Source organism: Pleurodeles waltl, chromosome 1_1 (genome assembly GCF_031143425.1).
Source record: "Pleurodeles waltl isolate 20211129_DDA chromosome 1_1, aPleWal1.hap1.20221129, whole genome shotgun sequence".
NCBI classification, from domain to species: domain Eukaryota; kingdom Metazoa; phylum Chordata; class Amphibia; order Caudata; family Salamandridae; genus Pleurodeles; species Pleurodeles waltl.
The window spans coordinates 428,759,777-428,786,455 of record NC_090436.1 but is presented as its reverse complement, the minus strand read 5'-3'; the positions used below and the strand labels follow the sequence as shown (position 1 = coordinate 428,786,455).

The following is a 26,679-nucleotide window of genomic DNA, read 5'->3' as shown; positions in this document are numbered from 1 at the left end:
ATAACTGAATTTCTGAACGTTACATTTGCTGTTTTCTTATCTTCTTCATTTACACATTTTTTTTAATTGAATCCATGGAGCACAGCTGTGTACGTTTCTCTCAGGGTAATGCTGGATGTAACTGAGTTTTAATTCTCAGTGAAGTAGACAGTTGTCCTCTCTGCGATGAGTAGTTTGATAACTCTATTTTTAAATATCTATGTATGCATTCTCCACCCCTCTCTATTGTTCTTCGGGGTTTTAATATTGTGGTGACTTGCATATCATCAGATACCCCCGGCCAGAATGTTAGATTCTGAAAACCTGCTACGTCTTTGTTGAGAGGGAATAGGTAATCTAGTCTGGATAGTTTTTCATGTACCCCACAATAGAAAGTGTATTGTTGGCTGTCCTTGTTTTTGACCTTTCAGATGGCGCCCAGATCCAAAGCCGTAACCTGGCTGCTTAACAGTTGTTTGTTGTATCCCCCTTTATTTTTGTTGTTGTTTGTCTGTCTACCCGCTCATCAAGGATCAGAAGAAAATTGCCTACTAATGATACTGTCCCAGTAAGAAATTGTATAAGCATCCTATATAACTTTGTCATAGTGTTCCTCTATAGAATAGAGGGCAGATAGATCAAAAACAACAAAATTGTCTAGCCATCACATCCTCCAACTGCTGGATAACAGCCATTTAGGTTTGTTTATATTCCTTTGAAGACAAATAAGGGGATATTTTAATTAGGATCTCTGTACCTCTGGCTCCTGGAAAGAAACCTCTATGGTATTTTTCCCTGGACTGAAAATGGCATTTATAGTCTGTTAGGTGCTTCTCTTGCAGGAGCAGTATGTCAGGCCCTTTCTTTTGAAGCATCTGAACGATTGCTCCCCTTTTGATCTTATTGCCTATATCATTTACATTTCAGGTTAGTATTTGCAGCCCGTTAGAGCCCTTCAAATTCTTTTGTGAATCTGGAGAATCTGTTTTGTCTTCCTCAACCCTTGAAATCATGTTTCAATTCTCTTTACGTCCAATCATGCTGAAACTGATGTGTCAACTACCTCACGCTCCTCCACCAGCAAAAGGTCTAAAACAGCCCATAACTTTAATGCAGGATGTGTTTTGACGTCTTTCCATGTACACCATGTCTTAAACTATAATGTACTTTCGCTCTCTGAGTTGTTTACTTTTGTATGGGTGGGAGGCTTGTGTCTCATTTTTCTCCCCCAAATCATACTTGTCTCCCTTTTATTGAGGGGTGATTATATTTTTCCACCACTGTGTGCTTAACTTGATTCAAGATCTCATATAATCCCCACCCCCATATGTACTCTGTCTTCAGTCGCATCACTTTTGGAGTTCACATGCTTCATTTCCTCACTGTCTTGTCTTATACTGGTGATCAGCAACATGCTGTTCCTTTGCTTGAGGGGATCTTTTACTGTTTTCTACCTGGTGCTGTCCCTTGATGGGTAGACAAGATGGCAACTCAAAACTCTGTTCTTTCCACCTCACCCCCACCCCAGCGCCTGGGCTTCCGTTATGCCTACTTGGTTCCTGTACGTTACTATTCCCCTCATTTTTCATAGGGTGGGAACACTTCTCTTTCTGCTTCTTCTCTGTGCCATTTACTAGAATGTAGATCTAGCGTCTACAAGGGTCCTGGGCTTTCAGTACCTGTGGTGTGTTGCCAGAGGCTAACCTGGTGATCGTACAATGTCCTGATCTCTTTAAGTCATCTTAAGGCTTTGTCCTGGGGGGAGGTGTGGGTGGTCTGTGCAGCTTAGAATAACCATGGGCCCACCGATTTCAACTGTCCTGCGGGGGAGGAGGGGATAGAAGCAGGTCCCGAGTGGCTGTTCTTGTGGACTTTTCCTAGGCCATAGGGTGCTGCTAGTCACCCCACTACCACAGCTTTGCCTCAGTGGCGTGCATGAATAATCTGAAGCACTCCTGGCCTTACTCCCTCTGCCTCACACTTCCCATTCTTACAGGCCCTCTCCTCATCAGTGTTGGCAGGGCCAGTCTCTGCTTCATTCTCAGCTCCTTTATTTCCGAAAGGATCCCAATTTGTGTGCAGCTTCTTGATGTGGGGGAGGAGCAAGGCCTCGTCCCTGAGGGTGTCTCTCCAACACACAGAATTCACCCTCCTTATCCTATCTTGCCTCAGGGTCTCCCAAGCCAAGTCATTAATCCTGTGGGTATTGTCCACTACTTTCTGTCAGACGGATTATCATCTGATGATGGGGAATTAATGATTAATAGCAAGGGGCTCCGCTAGTGTGTGGTGATCTTGCTTAGTATTTGGCCACACCGCCTTATTGCTTGTAGCTTTAACTGCTATATTCAGATACCCATTTTGAACTGCAAAGTCTGTTTTACCAAACAGTTGCGAAGGAGGAAGAGTTGCACTGCAGCAGTCTTAGCCAGGCAAAGGTTCCACATGGGACCCATAGGGACATATGCAGGACATAGATTGCTGAATCATTGACAATTCACTATCAAGGGAATTCTGGGACAATTTGTAGCTGATGTAGGAAGCTGGCTCTTTATATACTATATCAAAATGAGTTATAGTGTGCACAGAGTCCAGGGGTTACCCAAGAGCCTTGACAGAGGCAATAATAGATAATACTAATGCTCTATTTGTGGTAGTGTGGTCGAGCAGTTAGGCTTATCAGAGGGTAGTGTTAAGCATTTGTTGTACACACATAAGCAATAAGTGAAAACACACACTCAACGACTTAACTCCAGGCCAATATGTTTTTATATAGGAAAATATTCTTTTGTTAATTTATTTCTAGAACCACAACATTCATTTAGCAGGTAAGTACATCAAATGAAAGGTACTTTGCATAATAATACCTAGGACTTTGAATAGAATCAATAGTGTACACAGTTTTCTTTAAAATGGCAAAATGCTATTTTAAAAGTGGACACTGCAATTTTCAACAGTTCCTGGGGGAGGTAAGTAAAGTACAGTTTCTGAGGTAAGCACCACACTTGCGGGTTCAGTGTCTGGGGCATAGATAGCCCACCATTGGGGGTTCAATGCAACCCCAAACACCCAGCACCAGTAACACAGGGCCGGTCAGACGCAGAGGTCAAACAGGACCCAAAATAACATGGGGCGCCTATGGAGACAGAAGGGTACTCCGGTTCCAGTGTCTGCTTGGAGGTAAGTACCCGCGTTGTCGGAGGGCAGACCAGGGGGGTTTGGAGGAGTACTGGAGGGGCCCCAAGTAGGCACACAAACCACACCCTCAGTGGCACGGGGGGCGGCCGGGTGCAGCATGCTAACCGCAAGTCGGGTTCTCACTAGAACTCTATTGAGGGACCCGGGGATCACTTAGGCGCTGCAGGCAGGGCACAGGGGGGTCTCTTGGTCAACCCACCAACTGGGCAAGGATGAGGGCTGCCTTCTGGTGTCATTGCTGCACTGGTGGTCAGTTTCTCACGAGCCTGGGGGCTGCGGGTGCAGTGCTTCTCCAGGCATCGGATATCTTTGTCCCGGGCAGTCGCAGTCAGGGGGTTCCTCGGGATTCCCTCTGCAGGCGTCGTCGTGGGGGTGCAGAGAGGTCAGCCCAGGGTGGACACATCATCGGAGTCGCCTGTGGGTCTTCTCTGGATAGTTGGTTTCTCTGGACGCGGGTTGGGGCATCTGGTGCAGAGTAGTTGGACTTGCGCTTCTGAGTAAGGTGAGAGTCCCTTTAAAGTTGGTTTCTTCATCTTATTTTTGGACAGGTCCGCTTTCCACGGGAGTTTCCTGGTCCTCGATGAGGCAGGCAGTCCCCTGGAGGCTGTTCGGGGGTCGCTGGTCCTGCGGAACGCGTTGCTTCTTTTCTTGCAGCTTTTCGAAGCAGGAAATGGGCCAGTAGGGCTGGGGCTGAGTCAGTTGTTGTCTCCTTCTCTTCTCTCCGTGGTTTTCAGCTCAGCAGTCCTTCTTCTTTCTTGAGGTCGTCAGGAATATGAAGAGCTGGGTTCAAGGTCGCCACTAATGCTAAATGTGTTAGGGTCAGAGGGCAGTAGCCAATGGCTACTGTGTCTGAGGGTGGCAATGCCCTCCTTTTGTCGACTACCTCTGGGGTACATCCCTATCCCTATTGGTCCTAATCCTCCAAAGCAAGATGGTTGATTTCGCAAGGAGGGGGTCACTTCAGCTCTGGACACATTAGGGGTGGTCCTGGTTAAGGGGGTGGTGACTCCTTGTTTTTCTCATTATCCCTCTGGGCTTGCAGCCAAAAGTGGGGGCTCGTCCGGGGGGGCGGGCATCTCCACTAGCTGGAGTGCCCTGGGGCACAGTAACACCAGACTTGAGCCTTTGAGGCTCACCGCCAGGTGTTACAGTTCCTGCAGGGGGAGGTGCAAAGCACCTCCACCCAGGGCAGGCTTTGTTTCTGACCACAAAGTGCACAAAGGGACTCACCACATGTGGTCGGAAACTCGTCTGGAAGTGGCAGGCTGGCACAGACTGGTCAGCCTTGCACTAGTAGTTGGGCTAACATACAGGGGGCATCTCTAAGATGCCCTCTGTGTGCAATTTGCAATAAATCCTACACAGGCATCAGTTTGGGTGTATTGTGCTGAGAAGTTTGGTACCACACCTCCCAGTATTCAGTGTAGCCGTTATGGTGCTGTGGAGCTCGTAATGACAAACTCCCAGACCATGTACTCAGTATGGCTACCCTGCACTTACAATGTCTAAGAATTGACTTAGACACTGTAGGGGCATAGTGCTCATGCAGCTATGCTCTCAACTGTGGTATAGTGCACCCTGCCTTAGGGCAGTAAGGCATGCTAGAGGGGTGACTTACCTGTGCCACAGGCAGAGTTTTGTGGGCATAACACTCTGAGGGTAGTACCATGTCAACTTTGTCTTTTCTCCCCACTGGCACACACAAGCTGGAAAGCAGTGTGCATGTACTGAATGAGGGGTCTCTGAGGGTGGCATTATACATGCTGCAACCCTTAGGGACGTTCCCTGGCGACAAGGCCCTTGGTACCATGGGTACCTTTTACAGGGGACTTAACTGTGTGCCTGGGCTGTGTCAATTGTGGAAACAAAGGCACAGTTTTAGGGAAAGAACACTGGCGCTGGGACCTGGCTAGCAGGGTCCCAGCACACTTCCAATCAAAGCTGGCATCAACACTAGCCAAAAAGTGGGGGGCGACCATGCCAACAGTGCTGTTTCCCTACACAACCCCCCCCCCCCAACAAAAGAGGATGAGACTAACCTTTCAAAAAGTGGGGGGGGTGACCATGCCAACAATGGCATTTTCCTACAGCTGATAAATGATAAGAGCTAGTGTCAGAAGGACATAGGCCTGATGTATGGAGGACAGCAAATAAAGTAGCTAAATCTGTTTTTTTACATTTTTATTTAGACAGCAGGTGAACCCCAAGGTAGCCATCTTCATTTTGTATTTTAAGAGCTGTAAGCAGCCCAGAGAGCAACATAAAAAGGGGGTAAGAGCAGGCACTTTGTATTATGCAATTTTACTCTAAATCTGCTAGTTTTGTGTGTGCATGATTGCTTACAATTCTTTCCTCGTTTTCCCTAAACTGTACTAAGGTTGCTAAAGTGTTTAGCACTTGGAAGGAGATTGTAAGCTGAACAACAACTCCCTCCCCACTCCCTCTAAACACTAGTTTCAGGCTAAGTGATCGGGCCAGAGTCACCTGAGGAGGTCTTTGTCCTTCCCTCACAACTTACACAGCCTCTTAAGTTTAAGGTCACATTGCTCTATGGATAAGATTTTTGGGGGGTTTTTGGACCTGCATTCTGATTGGCCCCAGAGCTATGGTTTCTATTAGACTTAGGGTTTGAGTTCCAATTAAATAATTAGGCTAGGGATGGGAGTAGTTCCTAGGGTTAGAGCTCCCGTTTGACCTAGGGTCTAGGGCCAGGGTTCTGATTCGCTAGGGTTCCTGTTGGCCCATGGTCTTCTGACCAATAGGGCTATTTAAACTTAAGACTCAGAGCTTCCACCCCAGGCATCCAGGTAAAGGGCAACAGGTTGAGGGTGTTGTCTGTTGGTCATCCGAAAGGTCCTGCAAACCCGAAATGTTGCATCTTCACCATACAAAATTGTAGGTAAGCAACCACTCACTTACAAAACCTTTATCAACTAATAAGCCCTAAAAACTCTACCTAGACCAATTATGGCCCTCATATATGAACCTGCGCTGCTGCTGTAAGGGGTATAGTATGCATGAAGCTCACCCATTACTTACCTTCTGCTGGCTTGACATTCTTTATAGTTGCCTCCCAATTGTCCACCAGATCCCTCGCGTCACTTCCTATTATTTCTCCAGAGCATAGGCCAAGTACTAATTGATTTTATTTGATTAGTTTCCTTCCGCTGTCCTTCTACTGCTCTTACTGCGAATCAGGCACTTTTTGTTTTCATTTTTCTGTCTGCCATTTTCACTTCCATGCTACACATTTGGTTACTTTTACCCTCCACCCTACAGGTTTGTTTGTTGTTGCTTTCATTTGTTTTTGAATTTGGTGCTTCCTTTTATAGCACCAAACAAATGGCACTGAATATTAAAGCAGTCCATGTGATTGCATGTGTAGAAAAGTCCCTCTTTCTGGCATGGTTACCCCCACTTTTTGCCAGTTGTCTGTGTGCTTAGACTGTTTTCACTGGGATCCTGCTAACCAGGACCCTAGTGATTGTGCTTTCTCCTCTAAATGTGGTTGTCTTGGTACCCTTTACACCCCACAATTGGCATACTGGTGTACCCCTGCAAGTCCCTACTATATGATACATAGGTACCCAGAGCATTGGTACACCAGGGGTCCCCCATGGGCTGCAGCAAGTATTATGCCACCCTGGGAGCCCCTGCAAACTGTGTCTTGCATACACCCTTTCACTGCTGGTCCCTATACAAGGTCACTGTAAGTCACCCCTGTGGTAGGCCCTTCCAGCCCTAAGGGCAGGGTGCAGGTCCCTCTGTGTGTAAGCCCCCCTGCAGGAGCAGAGGTGCCTGTAAGAACTTCAGCTCCAATTTCCTGGACTTCGTATGTGTGGGGAAGCCATTTTTGCTATGTACTAGCCATAGGTCACTACCTATGGTCCAGCTACATAACGGTAACTCCGAACCTAGGCATGTTTGGTATCAAACATGTCAGAATTATCCCCCAGTACTGATGCCAGTGTTAGTGGCATGATTCCATGCACTCTGGGGGCTCCTTAGAGGATCCCCCAGTATTGCTCCTAGGGTCTGCGAGCAGCCCGTGCTGCTACAGCCCCTCAGACAGGATTCTGCCTTCTTGCTGCTTGACCTGGTCAAGTGGTAGAAGGCAGAACAAAGGATTTCCTGTGGGAGAGGGGTACAACCTCCTCCGTCTTGGAAATAGGTGTTACAAGGCAGAGAAGAGGTAGCCTGCCCACGCCACCGATTTTCTTTGAAGGGCACATTTGGTGCGCTCCTTGCATAATCTGATTTGCACTAGTCCCAGTCCCTGCTATGGTATGAAACCACACAAAGGAAAGGGGAGTGACCACTCCCCTGTCCATCACCACTGCAGGAGTCGTGCCCAGAGCTCCTCCAGATGGCCGCTTGATTCTGCCATCTTGAATCCAAGATGGGCAGAGGTCTCTGGGAGCATCTGACTGGTCAGGTTAGGCAGATTATGTCAGTGACCCTCTTTGATAGGAGGTCACCTTGCAAATTGACCAGGCCCCTTTTTGGTCTTTTTAGGGACTCCCTTGCGGGTAGGTCCCCAGATTCGGCGTGCAAAACTCCACCAGGACTCCTCTGCAATGACCTCTTCTGCTCCTGGCCACGGGAATCACTAGTGGACTTCACAGGAACCAAACAAGACTGCTACACCAAGACGACTTCTCCTTGCAAGATTGGTTTTGTGGCTTCTGTCAGCAACTTGCAACATCTCTATGGCTGTGCATCCTCTGGGGTCAGCAAGACTTCAGCTGCACCAAAGAAGCAAAAAGGAATCTCCCTTGGAGTGAAGGAGTCACTCCCCTGCATCTGCAGGCACGTAAGGCAATGACTTCCGGCTGCTGGAATCTGCTGTCCTTTGGATCTGCAAATATTTTCCAACATAGGCAGCGGTTCTGAGGGGTCCTCTGGGTACTGTCTGTCCAACTTCAGGAGACGGTGAGCTCTTGCCTCTTCCTCCAGAACAGAATCCCTGTGCACCACAACTGTTGCAGCAACCAAGGCTTGTTCACTCCTGCTCCAAGGAATCTTCAAGCTCCAAGTAGCCCCGGCCCTTAGCACTCTACCTCTGCAAGTACAGTCTTTACTCTTTGCTGCTTCAACAAATTGGGACTCCCCTTCAGGTGTGCTACTTGGCCTTCACTGCCACTTACTGTGCCTGCTGCCACTGGGTTGCTCGTGGGGGCTCCGTCTGCTTCTGCTGGCTCTTCTGCCTTCCTAGGGTCAGCCCTGGCTCCCCTCCAAGGGTCGGGTCCCCAGATCCTTGTTGGTCCTCTTCAGCTCTGTAAAGCGCCAGCTGCTCCAGTTTCATTTGCTTGTTGGTAGTCCTCCTTACCACTGATCCGCCTGCAATCCGGTGACCGGCGAGGGACAGCTCCTATGTGACTTCAGACATTCCTCTGCAGCTCCTGTACTCCGCAGCGTGACTTCATCCACCACCGTCAACCCAGCTCTTCACCCACAGAAGGGTGGGCATTGCCTCCTGCCCCACCTGGACACTGCTGCGTGGACTGGACTCTGTCCCCTTATTTTGCTGGTCCTTTTCATCCAGAATCCACCGTTGGGTTCCACCGGCCTGGTCCTCTTCTTGCAATATTTCATTTACATGTACTCATGTTAGCCTATGGGACAACCAGGTAACTTACCTCTGTCTCTCGGTCGCTGGTGGTCTTCTATATACTTACCTCTTGGGGTTCCACTATCTTCCAACTCTTGGCTAACTACTCCATATGCTCTGGTGGGGGACCCATTCTTGCATTTAAATTTTTTAATATATGGTTTGTCCCCCCCAATAGGGCCCTTGCTATTTCCTAATACTTACCTGTGTATAGTTTGTGTATGCTTACCTCTAGAAGGGGGTTTGCCTTTAGTAATCTAGTTTTGGTGTTCATGTAATAAAGTACCTTTATTTTTGCAACACTGTGTGTTTCCTTTCATGTGTGATAAGTTACTGTGTGACTACTTTGGTATTGCAAGTGCTTCACACTCCTCCTAGCTAGGGCTTGGATGCTCACCACAACTACCACTAGAAAGCCCTGGCTACCTAGACCCTGTAACACTATCTAATAAGGGTTGCCTGGACCCAGTATAAGGTGTACCACCATAGGTGTCCACCCCACACTGGGCCCGCCTCTTACGTTGGTGGTGCACGGGTGGGATAAGACACCTCCAATTGCTTTGTCACCAGTTACTTTCAAAGGCCACTACTGGTCTTTAGCACACACTACACTTGGGAGTTGGGATTTCTAGACCTCTAGTTTAGGCAAGTTGGGGGCCTAGCGTAACCCTTTCTCTAAACCTTTAGAAAGTCTAGAACCTTAGAGCAAGCAGGTGCACCCACACTACACTAGTTAACATGCCTTCAGCAGAGGACACAACCCAGGCCCAAGAAGCTAAGTATGAGAGCCTCACTTTTCAGGAGTTGACAGTTATGTGCCTCTTGGAAGTTGAAAACAGGGAGAAATCCCAACAAAACTCTACTCCTGGGATTGTTCATTCAGTCTGACCTCCCAACAGTCAGAGGGTCAGAAAGAGCACGAAGTAGAGACTGACCCCATCAGAGTTAGAAATGATAGACTTAGATCCTACTGGGGTTGGTCACGAAGAATCTGGGGAACATCACATTTCTGTTGGGAGCACTAATGGTAGTAAGAAGGGGGGGCACACAAGTAGGCCCACTCTTTCTCCCAGTGGGTTGGTACAAAGGGTCTCCAGGAGGAGGAATAGATCCTCCTCATCTGGCCACACCCATGTCTTAGCAGTATCTGATGAGACTAACCACTCTAGCCTGAGTGAGGGGAGGGTGAATCCCTAGATAGGGAATTCAGCAAACAAACTAGAGGAGGCCAGGCTGAGGCTGCTGCAACAACAGTTTGCCTTAGATAGGGAGTCCTTGGCAGTGGAGATGGAGATACAGAATTTGGGGTTGATACCCCATGGTGGCAGCAACAACTTTAGGGAAACCAAGGTCAGGAAGGACTCCTTTGACTCCAGGTATCTCAGCAAAATAGTCCCACCTTATAAGGCTGGCGATGATGTCCATAAGTGGATTACTGGCTTGGAGGGGGCCTGTAGAGTACACAAGGTCCCTCAAAGACAGTGGGCAGCCATCTTGTGGATTTCCTTTACTGACAAGGATAGGGACAAACGCCTTACTGTCGGGAAGAAAGATGCAGACATTTATCAGGCACTTAAGGATGCTCTCATTGAGGGGTTTTGGTTGACCACTGAAGGAGTCCTCCCAGGATTGGGTAGATTTTGTGGACAGCTCTGTCAAGGCCCTGGAAGGCTGGTTACATGGCAGTAATATAATGATTATCAGGGCTTGTACAATCTTCTAAGGAGAGAGTGCATTCTTAATATCTTCATCTCTGACAAACTGCATCACCATCCAGTGGACTCAGATCTGACCACTCCCCAAGAATTGGGTAAGATGGCAGACAAATGGGTACTCACCATAGTGGGTAGATAAACTCACACTGGAGGTGAGCAGAAGACGAAGGATTCTTCCAAGAATCCGGGCAAAGGTGGGGACAAATCTAAAGACAAGAAAGAGTATTTTTCAGGCCCACAAAACTCTTCTGGGGGTGGGTCCTAATACAGCACCTGTCCTAAAAGGAGCCCCACACCTGCCACTACCACTGCCACTTCTGCCCTTAGTGCCCCTAGCAATAGTCCTTGCCCTGATTACACTTCAAACGGTCTGACACAAGATGAAGGACCTGACACCAGGCTGGCCACTGCCTTTGTTTCACTAACCAAGTTTGAGCCAAACCCAGAGTGGGGGTAAGAACTAACCATAGCCTGTTTGGAGGTGGACAGAGGGATTGCCCTACACCTCCAGCTGGCTTTGTGTATAAAAGTTGCAACTACAGAACTTCTCATCCAATTGCATCAGGACCTGTGGATGAAGAGAAGAGTACTCAACCTGCTGTCTGTGACCTGAGAAGAGCATTGAAGACTGAACCTGCTGGCCCTCTTGTACTCAGGACAAGGAAATAGACTCCAAGGGACACATGGGAAATCACCTGTTAAGGCTACAGGGATACAACAAGCTGCAAGATACCGTTTTTGTGCAAATGCCCATACTGTGGTCCCCTTCTGCCACCCTGTGAGCCTCAAGGTGCCTCCGTTGAGGGCTTTAGAAGTATTATATTGTGATTATTATTTGAAGTGGGTTCTCTCTCCCCTCAACTAATGCCCCAATCACTTACAATGGTGTTCAGGGGTGAGATTGTTGACTAGCACACACACGTCTACCAAAAACACTAATCTATCAATGATCACAGGGCTAAAATTGCTTATTGGACAACAGTCATAGAAGCACTGCCAGTAACTATAGTATGATTTTTACGCCAGGGCGGAGTTCATGGAGTTGCGCTATGCGGAACTCTGCGAAGTGCCCAAAAAACATAGGCACGCTACACGGAGTTCTGCAAGCGGTGGAGTTCATTAAGTCGCACCGTTTGTGCTGATTTTTAGGACCAGGTGTTTATCTGGCGCTGAAAATAAGCGCAAACGGCTCCCTGCGCAAGAGAGCGCTGCTGCTATTCTGCCGCGCTGGTTGATTTTCTACCCGAGCGGCAGCTACCTCAACGCAAATTTAAGATTTCTCAACACAAGCGGTCGCAGCCATCTGCGACTGCTCGCGTTGAGAAATCTCGCCGGGTGATGGTCTTTAGTAAGATTTTCCTTGCTCGCGCTTGCCAATTCACTGTTGACAAGCGTGAGCGAGGAAAAAACTCTGCACCACTCCACTTTGCAGAGTTTTTCGGAACTCCGCGCTCTAAGTGGAGCATGAAGTGGGAAAAACTCTGCAAACTCCGTGAGCAGAGCGGAGTTCACCACCCACTCCTAATGATTTCAAGTGCATCAATTTCGTGACTGTTAGTGTGACTGTGGCTCAAGATCTGAAAACCTCTGGCGGATCATACAGGTCCCACAGTGATAGTCAAATAGGGCATAGGATCTATCTGGGAAGAAGAGACCTCCTCAAAGAAAACAGGACAATGCAATCCAAGGCTGTCATTATTTGCCACAGAAGTAGAAAGCTTCACTCGCTGTGTCAATTCAGAATCACTACAGCCATCCAGGATTCCTTACACCTACTTTATAAAAAGAACGTAGTAGATGAGCTAACTTATGTGGGCAAAAGTTAATGAAATTTGTAGGAAACTGGCACTTGTTGCAGTTACCCCCCCTCTCACACACTTTTTGCCTGATATTGATGCTGACTTGAATGAGAGTGTGCTGGGATCCTGCTAACCAGGCTCCAGCATCAGTGTTCTTTCCCTAAACATGTACCATTGTTTCTACAATTAGCACACCTCTGGCACACAGATAAGTCCCTTGTAAAAGGTACCAGTGGTACCAAGGGCCCTATGACCAGGGAGGGTCCTTAAGACTTGCAGTATGTGTTATGCCACCCTAAGGGACCCCTCACCAAACACATACACTCTGCCATTGCAGATTGTGTGTGTTGGGGAGAAAAAGACAAAGCCGACATGGCCTCCCCCCAGGGTGCCATGCCCTCAAAACACTGCTTGTTGCATAGGTAAGTCACCCCTCTAGCAGGCCTTCCAGCCCTAAGGCAGTGTGCACTATACCACTGGTGAGGGCATAGCTGCAGGAGCAATATGCCCCTACAGTGTCTAAGTCCATTCTTAGACATTGTTAGTGCAGTGTGGCCATATTAAGTATATGGTCTGGGAGTTTGTCATTACGAACTCCACAGTTCCATAATGGCTTCACTGAATACTGGGATATTTGGTTTCAAACTTCTCAGCACAATAAACCCCCACTGATACCAGTGTGGGATTTACACAAAAATGCACACATAGAGCACCTTAGAGATGCTCCCTGTATTTTACCCAATCCTCTAGTGTTGGCCTGACTTGTCTGTGCCAGCCTGCCACTAGCAGACAAGTTTCTGACCCCCTGGGGTTGAGGGCCTTTGTGCTCTCTGAGGCCAGAAACGAAGCCTGCTCTGGGTGGAGATGCTTCACACCTCCCCCCTGCAGGAACTGCAACATCTGGCATTGAGCCTCAAAGGCTCAGGGCTCGTGTTACAGTATCCTATGGCACTCCAGCTAGTGGAGATGCCTGCCCCCCTGGACAAAGCCCCACTTTTGGCGGCAAGTTCGGTGGGAAACTTAAGAAAAACAAGGAGGAGTGACAACTTCAGCTGGGACCACCCCTAAGGTGTCCAGAGCTGAAGTGACCCCCCTCCCCGCAGAATCCTCCATCTTTGGAGAACAGGGATAGGAATGTGCTCCCCTCCCCAAAGGGATTGGACACAAGGAGGGTGTAGCCACCGTTAGGGACAGTAGTCATTGATTACTGCCCTCTGCCACACAAAAGGATGATGGACGGAGTGCTGAACAATGCAAACACTCACCCCCAGTCACAGATCTGGGTTTAATCCGTCGTTCTTTTGCTCACCATGCCACCCCAGTTTGGACCCAGCCATATGCAAATCAGTCTTCAGCCTGTTCCTCATGGGAACGGTCCAGCCCGAACTGCCCAGCCAGGTCCTCCCTGGACCGGAAACAAGCATCCTGGCCGGTTTCAGGGTATCACCCTTCATCAGCCAGGCTAGCTTGAATCCAGTGGCACAGTGAGCAAGGGACCCACGTCTGGGCATACCCTTCCCACTTAGGGCAACTTTAGCAACACAAAAGGATGATGGATGGATGGATGGAGTGCTGAACAATGCAAACACTCACCCCCAGTCACAGATCTGGGTTTAATCCATCGTTCTTTTGCTCACTATGCCACCCCAGTTTGGACCCAGCCATATGCAAATCAGTCTTGATCCTGGTCCTCATGAGAACAGTTCAGTCCGAACTGCCCAGCCAGGTCCTCCCTGGACCGGAAACAAGCATCCTGGAACATACTGCCCTCTGCCTCCTGTAACAACTCAAATCTTGTATTTAAGGGCTTCCCTGAACCTAGCTCACTGGATTCCTGGTGACCTAACAAGAAGAAAGACTGCTTAGTTGAAACCCCCAGTAGAGAAGAAGGAACACGACTACTGATTTGGACCCAGCCCTACCGGCCTTTCTCCTGTTTCAAAGAACGTGCAAAAAGAACAGCGATGCATCCAGCAGGACCAGCGACCTCTGCCAAGCTCCAGAGGACTGCCCTGCACCTAAACGGACCAAGAAGTCCTGTGGACAGCGGCCCTGTCCAAGAAGAAACCAATGACTAAGGACTCCCACCTCACTCCGAGTCCTAACCACACTGCACCCAACGCCCACGGCCCGTGTCCATGTAGGACAACCGGCTAGAGAGGATCCCCAGGCAGTTTTGAGCAAGTGCCCCCCCCCCCAAGTTGAACTCTTCACCCCTCCATGACGACGCCTGCAGAGGAAATCCCGAGGACCCACATGACCTCGAAGCTCCAGACGAGGATTTCCAATGCCTAAAGACACACTGCACCCGCAGCCCCGAGGCCTTGGAGAACCCGGCCTCTGGTGCAGCAACGTTCAGCAGATGGCCCTTCTCCCTGTCTAGCCTGTGGTCTACCCGAGACGACCCCCTGGACCTAGCCTGCTGCCTCTGAGTGACCCCCGGGGTCCCCTCATAGATCAGCATTGGGACCCAGGCGTCCTGCTGCACCCTGCACCCGGCCGCCCCTGTGCCTCTGAGGGTGTGTGTTTGGTGCCAACCTGTGTTCCTCTCTCTCCCACCCCCGCCTCCTTCCCTCCCCCGGTGCTCCTCTAATCCCCACTGGTTTTCCCTCAGAGCTGCGGGTACTTACCTGCAGGCAGGCCTAATTCCGAGTACCCCCTGTCTCCATAGGAGCACACATTAATTTTGCTCATCTTTGACCTCTGCACCCAGCCGGCCTGTGTTGCTGATGGTGGGTGTTTGGGGGTTAACTTGAACACCGACCGGTGGACTTCCTAAAAGCTGGAGACTGAAACTGTAAGTAGAATACTTGCATGCAAATCAAACTAACTTTTCTTCCCCCAGGAACTGTTTCTGAAAATTGCACCGTGTCCATTTTAAAAACAGATTATTGCCAATATTTCGAAAACTGTATGACTTATCGATTTCAAACAAAGTACTGTTGATACATGTGTGAAATACAAATCTATTGAAGTACTTACCTGCAACTTGAATCTTGTGGTTCTAAAAATAAATTAAGAAAATATATTTATGCTATATAAAAACCATTGGTCTGGAGTTGAGTCATTGATTGTGTGCTTCTTCTATTGTCAGTGTGTGTACAACACATGCTTTGCACTACCCTCTGATAAGCCTAACTGCTCGACCGCACTACCACAAAAGAGAGCATTAGTATTATCTACATTAGCCTCTTTTAAGCCTCTTGGGAACCCCTGGACTCTGTGCACACTATATCTCATTTTGATATCCTACAAAATTACATTGTGTTAGAAAATTGGCCTACCCTCCCCAAGCCTTAACATTTCTGGGCCTGACATAATAGCATTGAAGAAGCACATTGCATCAAAACGTTGATCAATCCAGCCTTTGTTCGTTGGACCTTGACTCAGAATAGATTGAATGTCATAACCATGGCAGAGAGAGATCATGGGAGTAGGTTATCTCCAAATGCATTGACTGAGTAGGGTCTGTGACAGGGAAGTCTAGCCCCATTAGTGTTAAAGTCTAATTATAAGTAATCACACCATGTTAGGCTAGTAAATGTCTTTCATGCACATGTTATAAACTTTTAAGTTTTGACCTTAAAGATATAAATATTTTTTAGCAGTGGTTGATGGTTTTAAAAATCTCACGGTAACACGTGACTTTGTGTTTTTAAATTTACAAAGTATATTAACATACTAAGTGGTACAATGTCATTTGACTTAATTTGCAATTAGTTGGGTATTTGCAGTTTCTTTATGTGACAAACTTAAGTGAAATGAAAAGAGCAGTCCATGCCTTTAAATCTTTTAACATGTATTGTTTCCATCTTTCATAGAAATTTCAAGACATTGAAGAAACACATCTAGTGCGTGTTAAAGAAATTATTGAATCTTTCTCTCGTTCCATCACTGAAATCCACTTACAAATAGGGCAGGTGAGTATTTTACAATTGTACAGTGTTTGCCAAGCCAAACTGACTGCGTCACGATTTTTATACAGACTTGAAATGTAGAGCAAGCACATAAGTGTGCCGTCGATCAGATTAAGTTCACTGAAATCCTGTGGCACATAATATGTGTAGGAAAGTACCCTCTTTTTGGCATGGTTACCCCCACTTTTTGCCTGCTATCAGTATGCTTAGACTGTTTTCACTGGGATCCTGCTAACCAGGACCTCAGTGATTGTGCTTTGGCATACTGGTGCCCCCTTATAAGCCCTAGTATATGGTACCCAGGTACTCAGGGCATTGGGGCACCCGGGGTCCCTCATGGGCTGCAGCATGTATTATGCCACCCATGGGGAGCCTATGCAAAGTGTATCTGCAGGCCTGACATTGCAGCCTGCGTGAAAGGGTGCATGCACCCTTTTCTCTACAGGTCACTGCAAGTCACCCCTATGGTAGGCCCTCCTAGCCCAGACAGCAGGGTGCAGATACCTGTGTGTGAGGACACCCATGCATGAGCAGAGGTGTGCCCACAAACTCCAGCTCCATTTTCCTGGAATTCGTGAATGTGGGGATGCCATTTTACGTGTGTATTGGACATAGGTCACTACCTATGTCCAGCTACGTAATGGTAACTCCGAACCTAGGCATGTTTGGTATCAAACATGTCGGAATCATACACCTGTACTGTTGCCAGTATTGGAAGTATGATTTCATGCATTCTGGGGGCTCCTTAGAGGACCCTTAGCATTACTCCTGCCTGCTTTCTGGGGTTCTCTGGGCAGCTCACGCTGCTGCCACCCCTCAGATGGGTTTCTGCCCTCCTGCTACTTGATCAGCTCATGCCCAGGAAGGCAGAACAAAGGATTTCCTGTGGGAGAGGGGGGTAACACCCTATCCCTTTGGAAATAGATGTTACATGACTTGGGAGGGGTATCCTCCCCAAGCCACTGGTATGCTTTGAAGGGCACATTTGCTGCCCTTCTTGCATAAACAAGTCTGCACCAGTTCAGAGACCTCAAGTCCCTGCTCTAGCACGAAACTGGACAATGGAAAGGAGAGTGACCACTCCCCTGTCTATCACCACCCCAGGGGTGGTGCCCAGAGCTCCTCCAGAGAGTCCCTTGGTTCTGCTATCCAAGGTGGGCAGAGGTCTCTGTGAGCATCTGAGTGGCCAGGTCAGGCAGGTGACGTCAGAGCCCTCTCCTGATAGGTGGTCACCTGGTTAGATGACCAATCCCCCTTCCAGGGCTATTCAGGGTCTTCCTCTTGGGTAGGTCCTTAGGTGCGACTTGCAAGATTCTAGCAGGACTCCTCTGCAATGTCTACTTCCTCTGAGGGCGTTCAGTCTGCACAAGTAGCAAGAAGGAATCTCCCTTGGAGTGTAGGAGTCACTTCCCTGCATCCGCAGGCATCAACTACAGCGACGACCGGCTGCGTGGATTTCCCCTCGTGCTGACCTGCGTGAATCCTGTATCAGGATGGTGGTCCGGAGTGGTCCCCTTGGTCCTCTCTATGAGCTGTCCAACTATAGTGAAGGTAAGCACTTGCCGTCCCACGCAGGACAGTACCCCAGTGTACTGTGTCTCTTGCAGCTACCAAGGCTTATTGGCATCACCTCCAAGGCTTTTCCAGGCTCCGTGTAGCCCCAGCACTCATCCCTGCGACGCGCAGCCTCTGCCTGCTTCTCCTGCAGAGTGGGACCCATCTTCAGTTGTGCTGCATGGCTCCTGTGCAACTCCTGGGTCCTCATCCAGTGGGTCTTCAGTGAGGCCTGCCTCTGTGGACTCTTTGCATTGTTGAGGGTCCTCTGGGATTTCCCTCCAGTATTGGTCTCCGGTAGCCCCACTTTTCATCAATTGCGATTCTTGCCTTTGCCAAGGCTTGTTAGTGGCTTTTCCACACCACAGACAGACTGCAATCTTCCGTCTGGCATGGGACATCGACTGCATCATCCAGGAACTCTTCACTGACTCCTGGGCTGCATTGCTGACCATCTTCACCCTACCGTCGACCAACTCCTGCAACCACAGACAGGTGGGTAGTGGCTCCTGCCACCACTGGACACTGGACTTGGTCCCCTTCTTTTTCAGGCTTCCTCTTTCAGGATCCACTGATGATTTCTTGCAGTCTTTTCTAGGTGGTGCATTGTTCTCCTTTTCAGTCCTTTTTTGTGGTTCGGGGAAAAAACAGTAACTTACTCCTTTCTTCCTGGTTGCTGGGGGGCACTATGGTACTTACCTTTTGGGGTTCCTAGTTCCTCCAGATCCCAACTGCGGATTCCACTTACCTGGGTCGAGGTTCTGCATTCACATTCCATTTTTTTAGTACATGGTTTGGGGCTCCCCCTAGGGTCACTATTGTCTATTGCTATTGCACTGCTTTCTGTTGCTTTTTATGCCTATTTATGATTGCTAGTTTACATATTTAGTGTGTCTACTTACCTCCTGTTGGGGTATTGCCTCTCTAGTATTTTTGGTAAAGTGTTACTCAGGGGTGTGGAATTTAATAAAATATCTACTTGTCCATGGGACAGGTTGCTTCTTAAATCTACTTGTCCTGTAAAAAATCTACTTGTCCCTTTGGTGCCACGTAGTGCGGCGACAAATTAAAGCAGTAATTCCATTATGTAAGAGCTCTGATAATAGCCCCCTCCGATTAGGCCAGGGTTACTACTATAGTAGGGCTTGAATACTTGCAATCTCAATCCTCACTATAGCAGTTTCTTTATTTTGCCACTTTTCCGCAGATCTACATGCTGGGGCTGGAGGAAGCAGTAAGCAATAGTTCCAAGGTTGGAATGCCATTGAGTCTGCAAACCTTCTAACTTTCATGTTTTAAGGATTTTCACCAGCTCTTCTCTAATTTTTCCCCATAATGAGAAAGGTTGGAAATGTACTCCTGACAATGGCAGTAGAAGTTCTTCTAGGGTTGGGAAAAAAGTAGTTGGAAAGAAAGTGAACTTGTAAACGCTCAATAGATTTTCACATGAGCAAATCTACACATGCATATTTGCTTGTGCTAAAATACAGTTCGCAAATATTTTTTAGGAGTACGATTTCCTGATCTACTTCTGTGAAGCTCTTGTGAATTCATGAAAGGCACTAATTCAAAGACTTATACCATGGGTGCACGTTTGTGACTTTCTTTAAGAATTGTGTCCATAATTAGGTCTGGCGTTAACAAAGACATTTTGTTTTTATTAAACTTCTATTTCTGTCTCTATCTTTCGGCTGGCTTTACTGTCAGTGTTCGCATTCAGCTCTTCCACAAGGAGCATATTGGCACACAATTTTTTGTTCACTGCCAGGAACTACTGTGGCAATCGGTATCGTAACAAAACTGGAGGTGGTCCCCCTGTGAAAAACATGGAGGGGGCCCACTCACCCCACCCATCCCCACCCAGACTCCCTCAGCGCAGGTACTGTGCTGAGAGGGCACCCAGGAGGGGGGCTGAGGGGCTTTGTTAGGCCACTGGTGGCAATGTGTGCTTTTTGAGACCCAAAAACTTTTTTTGCTTTTTGCCAATGTTTGTTACAATGGTGAGAGCCTGGCAGCTTCCACAACAATAAAGGGTTACAAAAGCCATGTCAAAACAAGACATGCATTGACGAAACCAAAAGACTCACAAAAATGTTGGATCGGTTGGTTTTGCCAGTGCTTGTTTATTTTTATGCTTCCCATAATCTTATTGAAAATGGTACCAATTTTTTCATTAGGAATATTTTTAGAAATACTAGCGTGCATCAACCCGTTTTTACTTAATGACGCTTCAAAGAAATTGCACCTAAAATTTCATAGTAGCAAAACTTTTTTTTCCTTCTTGCATTTTTTCTGAACTCATGCTTACAGGATTCTGCAAACATTTGCTTCTAATCAGAGAGCATTCTGGGAGCATTATACGTAGCCTCATATTGTTAAACTTTTCAAACATGTATGTACACTTTTTTTTTTTTTTAACTGGAACCACTGTCAGTAAGTGCAGTGTGACCATAAAACGTTTATTTACAGTGCACACCCTAATAATGAAGTCTTTTCACTAATGAACCATAAATACAAGTTCGAACAGTATTTACATATGGCCATATATTAATTCAACTGCAGACAGTTCACTTCTCTGTAAACTGGCAGCCAAAGGGTTTGTGCTGCAGGGGTTTGGGCCTACTTGTCCTAAGGACAAAAAATAGCATGAGAACTTGTTGCCCTTGACCTCAAACAATATGTCCCGAACATCAGGCGATAGGAATTCCACGTCCCTGGTTACTATAATAAAGCCTCTTTATTTTTGTAACACTGAGTATTTTCTTTCATGTGTGTAAGGGCTATGTGACTACAGTGGTATTGCATGAGCTTTGCATGTCTCCTAGATAGGTCTTGGCTGCTCATCCACAGCTACCCCTAGAGAGCCTGGCTTCTAGACACTGCCTACACTTCACTGATAGGGGAACCCTGGACCTGGTGTAAGGTGTAAGTACCATAGGTATCCACCTCACACCAGGCCAGCTTTCTACAGAAGAGTCCTGAGAATTCTTGTCTGGAGACTTTCCAATTCGGACCGTGATCACCTTGAAGAGGAGATCACCTAAGAGAAAATAGCAAGAGCGATATATGATCTGAATTCAGGCAAAGCAGTTGGCCCTAATGGGACACCGATCGAACTATGCAAACTATTGGCCCAGAAACTAGCATTGCGTCTCAATGCCCAGAGACCAGAAGCTGGCCACTATTGTGGTCTTCCCTAAAAAAGGGAAGCCGCCCGACGACTGCGCCTCATACAGGCAATTATCACTTCTCAATGCTTAGGCTAAGATCTTGGCCGAGGTGTCAACCTTCCACCTGCTCAAGGTGATTTCAGACCTTGTCCACCTGAATCGGTCATGCTTTATGCCTTATCGCAGCACTACCCTCAACCTGAGACACCTTCATGGTATATTAAATCAGGCACCTAATCTGCAGGAACATGCACTGGTGCACTCCTTAGACACCCAAATGGCGTTTGATGTGGCGGAGTGGGTTATATTTTTGAGGTGCTGGCCAAACGAGGCTTCGACCCATGCTTCATGCGCTGGAACCAACTCCTATACACTAATCCCTTGGCACAGATGAAGGTAAATGGAGGGACATCCTGTGAATTTAATCTCCATCAAGATACTAAACAAGACTGCCCCCTGTCGCCCTTAATCTTTGCACTAGCTCTAGAGCACTTGGTGGCTTGGATCTGGCAGGATCTGCTGGTCTGTGGTCTGCAGTGGACTGACAACTGGGAGGATAAATTATAAATAAATGCGGATGACGTCCTGCTATACTTGGCAGACCCGGAAAACACCATGGGCAGGTTAAGGCAGATCACCACTATCTTTGGCCAGTACTCTGGCTACACCAATAACAAGAGAATTTACCAAATATACAATCTACAGGGTCAACTGCTGTGCTTGCCTCGTAACTGGGGGTGGTAGTGGCCCCTGAGGGATTCCGCTGCCTGGGGATCTATGTCATAGTGGACCCTGAACGGTTCTTTCACAGCAACCCCCTGTCACCACTAGAGAGACTAAAGCAAGATGTCCAACATTGGAGGTCACAGCCATTGTCACTCTTGGGCAGAGCTGCTCTTTTTAAAATGAAGTCCCTGATGCGTTTCCTCTATGTCCTGCAGAACACGTCATACCCTGTACATACCTCAAATTTTAAGAAAATAGAGGGCGAGATTATGACACTACTTTGAGATGGAGGCCTGGCGATGATAGCACAGAACAAACTGATAAGGTGATGCCATGACTGAGGGTTAGCTCTGCCAGATATTCAAAAAAATATTTTTGTGCGGCACAGCTAATCACCATAAAAGGTTGGGTCTTCCGTAACTCAGAGGAACTCACATTCCAGATGGATAGATTGGTAAGGCAGCCTGGGAATCATCTCAGGGCTCCCTATAGTATCCCGGGACACGTCACCCTTCGGGGACTGACAGGCACAGTTTACATTCTGGCATACAGCCACGCTGACCCTAGGCTTGAAAGGTAAAATCACACATACCGCTCCCCTCTGGGAATCAGCCGGGCTGGATGCCTTGAGAAACCTACCAGGATTTCACAAATGGGACCTCACTGGTTTCTCTTGGGTGGGAGACCTATGGACACAGGGAGATGTTATGTTCTTAGCCAACTTACAGTGAGGCTTCCAAATGGCGCCAGCCAAAACATATCACTACCTACAGGTGTGCCACAGTTTTGTGAAGGAGAACTGAGCTCCAGGAATCTTCGTCCCAGAGGACATACTGCTTGGTGAATACATCATTTGCAAAACCACATCCCTAACATACAAAGAACGGCTTAATAATGTGCCTGACACCCTGAAGAGACTGAAAGTGCTTTGGGACCAAGACCTGGGAAGGCTGGGGGATGATGAGTAGGTGGAGGCCCACGCATCCCCCTAGAGAGGTGGCTATACAGGAAGGTTGCCGTATAGTCCAGTGAAAGATCCCCCACCTCTCCTACTATGCTCAGACCACACTGGTGAAAATGGGTTAAACAGCTAATGAAAGATGATGTTGATGCTGTGGACACCCCAGCACTTTCTACCGTATAGTGTGGGACTGTCTGGTAGTTCAGCGTTTCTAGTTGGCAGTAGTTGTATGAATGGACGAGGTGTGTGTAGGCCCTCTCACGGCCTCAGCAAAGTTGTTGTCTCCTGAATATCTGGGGGGAAACCACCTGGAGCTAGTAGGGATCACCCTTGGGTTGGCTGTCGCTAAACGTAGTGTGGCTAGATTATGGGGTGCAGAACAAGTTCTGCGATTGGAGCATTGGAAATGTGATATGGACTGGTGTATGTTGGCTGAGAGGATAGTATATGAAGGTTGAGGATGCCCCAGTGCTTAATTTGTGCTTGTTGTTTCCGGTGCTGAGCACCGCCACTTATTTTTAAGGGCTGGGGCTTATTCTGCTGCCTCAAGCATTTGCTACGAGTAAAATACACATAAGGAAAAGACGGATGAAGGGAAAAACGAAAAAGCGTCACAAAGGGAGAAAGTAGAAAGCTGCAAGAGTGAGCTGAAGGGGCAGGGAGTGGCTTTATATGGATTGAAGAGACCTGAGATGGCTTCGGGATTGCGCTTCCTTCTGTGTTCACATATTTAATTGCAGCAGCCGCGTGCTTGAGGAGGGCTTTGAGCACCAGCACCTTTTTATTCACAAATTAGGCACTGGAATGCCCCCAAAAGTGGGCAGAGATCTGGGGACACTGGACTAGCTAATGATAAACATCCAAGTACACTGTCCATAATGACAACTTCTCAACACTAGTTCGGGAGGAGAAGAGGTCATCTAAAGCATTTGCTTGTTAGGAGTAAGTGCCCTCACCCACCCATCGGTGGCATGCTTCATCCGGCTTGCCCCTCATCTGGCTGGCGCTGCAGTGCTCAACAGGCCCCAAGAGAGGGCCCTTTCCCAAAGATCTTTTTAATAGGTGCTGGAAAACTGCTGAGTGTATCCTGGTATGTGATTGATGAAAGACTGGAATGTGTGGATTTAAACTGATTATAGCTACCGGTGCTGTAATTTTACTATGGACGATAGGACCTATGTCCAGGTAAAAAACTATAGGTGGGAATTGCCAGAGATAATGATCTCTTGTTCCCTGAATGTGAATCTGTGTGTGAAGTGCCCTACACTACAGAGTTGAGGTCATATGAATTTGTGTGTTGAATTTTTTACACTACACAGTTACGGTCAACATGTTTTACACCCTGGTTAGTCCAAAGGGATCTAGTGGTGTTTCATCTGGACCTAAATAAAGAAAACCTAGTCCTCACTAAACAAGAGTAAGAATCTCTTGTGGTAACGTGTGCCAACAACTTAATTCAACATACATTGGTGTATGTATCACTTAAATAGGTGACATGTAAAGATAAAACCTAGAATAATAACACCACATTGAAGAAATGGACCGTCCCATTGTTTTGCTTTCACTAATGACCGAGCTGACAAAAATCTCTGGAATGCACTTCTTAGTTTAAAGAAGACATTTATTATTATTTCACCACGAGGTTCCTAAAAAAATGAAGGAGATAAGTAGATTGAAGGCACACGTTTAAAAATCATCACAGTAGTGAAAGGAAAATATATCAAAGTTATTCTCAACTGCAATATACACAGCAAATATATGTGATTATATTATAGCATAATTGCAAAGCAAAGGATAAAGTAAAAATTAATCACCGTAGGGCTTGCGAAGCTCTTCATCTTTCTCATGCCAGCAAGAAGATGACCCCTGTTCAACTGCAAGAAAGAGCTATCTACCCTCATGGGACAACTGTCTGTGTCAGGCATTCAACGTCTAATCCTGACCGAGGTCTCGGAAATTCCTGCGCTACTGAGCAGGGCCACCTCTTTTATAGTTTAAACAATCATGGAAAGAGCCTTCTGAAAGGCCCTCCCCTCTCAGATGGAAATATTACAAAATGCTGGCTACTGTAGGTCAGAGTTGGAAGACAAATGTTGAAAATTGGCCAACCTTTCAAGGCTCCCCTTCCAAGGCCACACCTTTCCCTGCACTGGAGAAAACAAAAAATATGTACTTTCTTATCATAAACTGTTTGTGTTCGGTGAGAGAAATACGAAGAAACAAGCTTAGTTTACCATGTGGAAAAACACAGCTCAACTGCAATGTCTAATTTCACAATAAAGCCAATAGGCAGCTAAACTGAATATAAAATGTAATCTGCAACTGGTGAACACTGAACAACAAATATGCACAGTGGTTAACACAAAGTCAGTGGTCAAACAAATCTATTTTCACTACACCCATGTTCAATCACAAGGGATGTCGTTATGCACACATTGTTCACTCAAGCAGTTTGTGAACAGAACACGCCAAACTCATGCCTTCACATTTAGGAGATGAGGTGAAGCATATAACAACATGTAGAAAATAGTGCCAAACACATAGAGCTGATTTCTTACCCTCCTAAAGTCAAGAAAGGGCGCCTTGATACAACTCCTGCAAATCTGGTAATGAGGAGTTAAGCTAATTTTGCGTAAATATAGATATATAATAATGAGGAGTGTAAAACCTTATAAGAGCACAACGTATAGTTGAATGTGTCCGTAACATGATCCTTTTCGGAGATACCAAAGAACGCCTGTCCTCTTAACACATATCGGTAAACAATGGCTCATATGAAGAAGTAGGAACACAGAGAAATAAAAATGCTTCCACCTGCGAAACAGATAGGGCGGCTGTTATATTTAGTGGGTAAGCATCAGTCAGCATCAATATGCGGTAAACAATGAGAATGCGCCTGCCTGGGACTGCTGGTGAAATGTACACAAATGGGAATCTTGATGTTACGAAAATTCTTGGTCAGGCAAATAGGTTGTGTGGGCCGGTGAATAGAAATCATCATAAATTTCAGGAGAATGGAACAATTCTCCTATCCAGAAATGTGGTAAATAAAGGATAGTGCTACGATTCCCGGGGAAACAACTTGCTTGTCTGGAGGCTGCAGTCCTCTGACTCATCCAGAAACCCAGAAATGGCATGGAATGGAAGACGGCATTGTTTGAGGCATGTGCTGGGGGCAATGTCATGTCCTGATTGGTCAATAACTAATGTGTCACTGCTGACATAGACCCTGATGACATGGAGGGATAGAATGCAAGTGAAGCGCTTGCAAAAGAGCAGCCAAGGGATATTCTGGCTGGCGTCGGCCCTAAAGTGTTAGAAGAAATTGGTGTAAAATGCAGGTGTTAGGAGGCTGGCTCAGTTTATGGACAACCCTTAGTGATAGTGGTTTGGTGCCTAGGTAACCAAAGCTCTGTAGGGGTAGCTGTGGAGAGCAGCTCAGGCTTATCAGGGAGGAGTATAAAGCACTTGCAATACCACAATATGCAACAGTGATGTTCACACAAGGAAGGACCATACCAAGTATTACCAAAATAAAGTATTCTTTATTATAACACGAGTACTAACTTAACTTTGATATATCTCCACTTGGAGATATCTACACACCACAGATATACTCAGTAACAAGCAGGAAAAGCATAGAACTAAATAGAGCCCAATGGGGGGGACCAATATACCATATACTAAGAAAGTATAAGAATGAAGGCGTCCAACCAAGGTAAGTGTGTTAGGATCCCAGGGGCTGGGGAGTGCAAAAATAGCCAAGGTAAATAGTAGAAATCTGCCAGGTGCCCATGTGCAGAGGTGTTATCTAGCCGGGTGTCCCATAAACTAACTCAGAACCGTCGCAGTAGGGATTTTAAGGATTCAGGACACTTCCCAAAAGACCCCAAGAAAACCAGTAGGCACAAGGAAGGTTTGATAGTACCCCCTCCTGTGGACACCCTGCAAAGTGGAGTACCTACACCAGGAAACCTGGATGCATAGGGGTGAAGTGACATCAGAAACCTTTGTTGGAGTCAATGGGGGCCTCAGTTGCCCAGCTGCTC

The 26,679-nt window shown here is 47.1% G+C and overlaps 1 protein-coding gene across 1 annotated transcript in view; it reads left to right on the top strand.

Moving 5' to 3' along the window:
- Window positions 1–26,679, top strand: part of FCHO2 (FCH and mu domain containing endocytic adaptor 2) — a 724,395-nt gene that overhangs the window by 141,613 nt on the left and 556,103 nt on the right. The window contains exon 7 of the mRNA XM_069224082.1: window positions 16,124–16,222. Within this exon, the coding sequence (XP_069080183.1) occupies window positions 16,124–16,222 (99 nt within the window). The remainder of the gene's footprint in view (window positions 1–16,123; window positions 16,223–26,679) is intronic.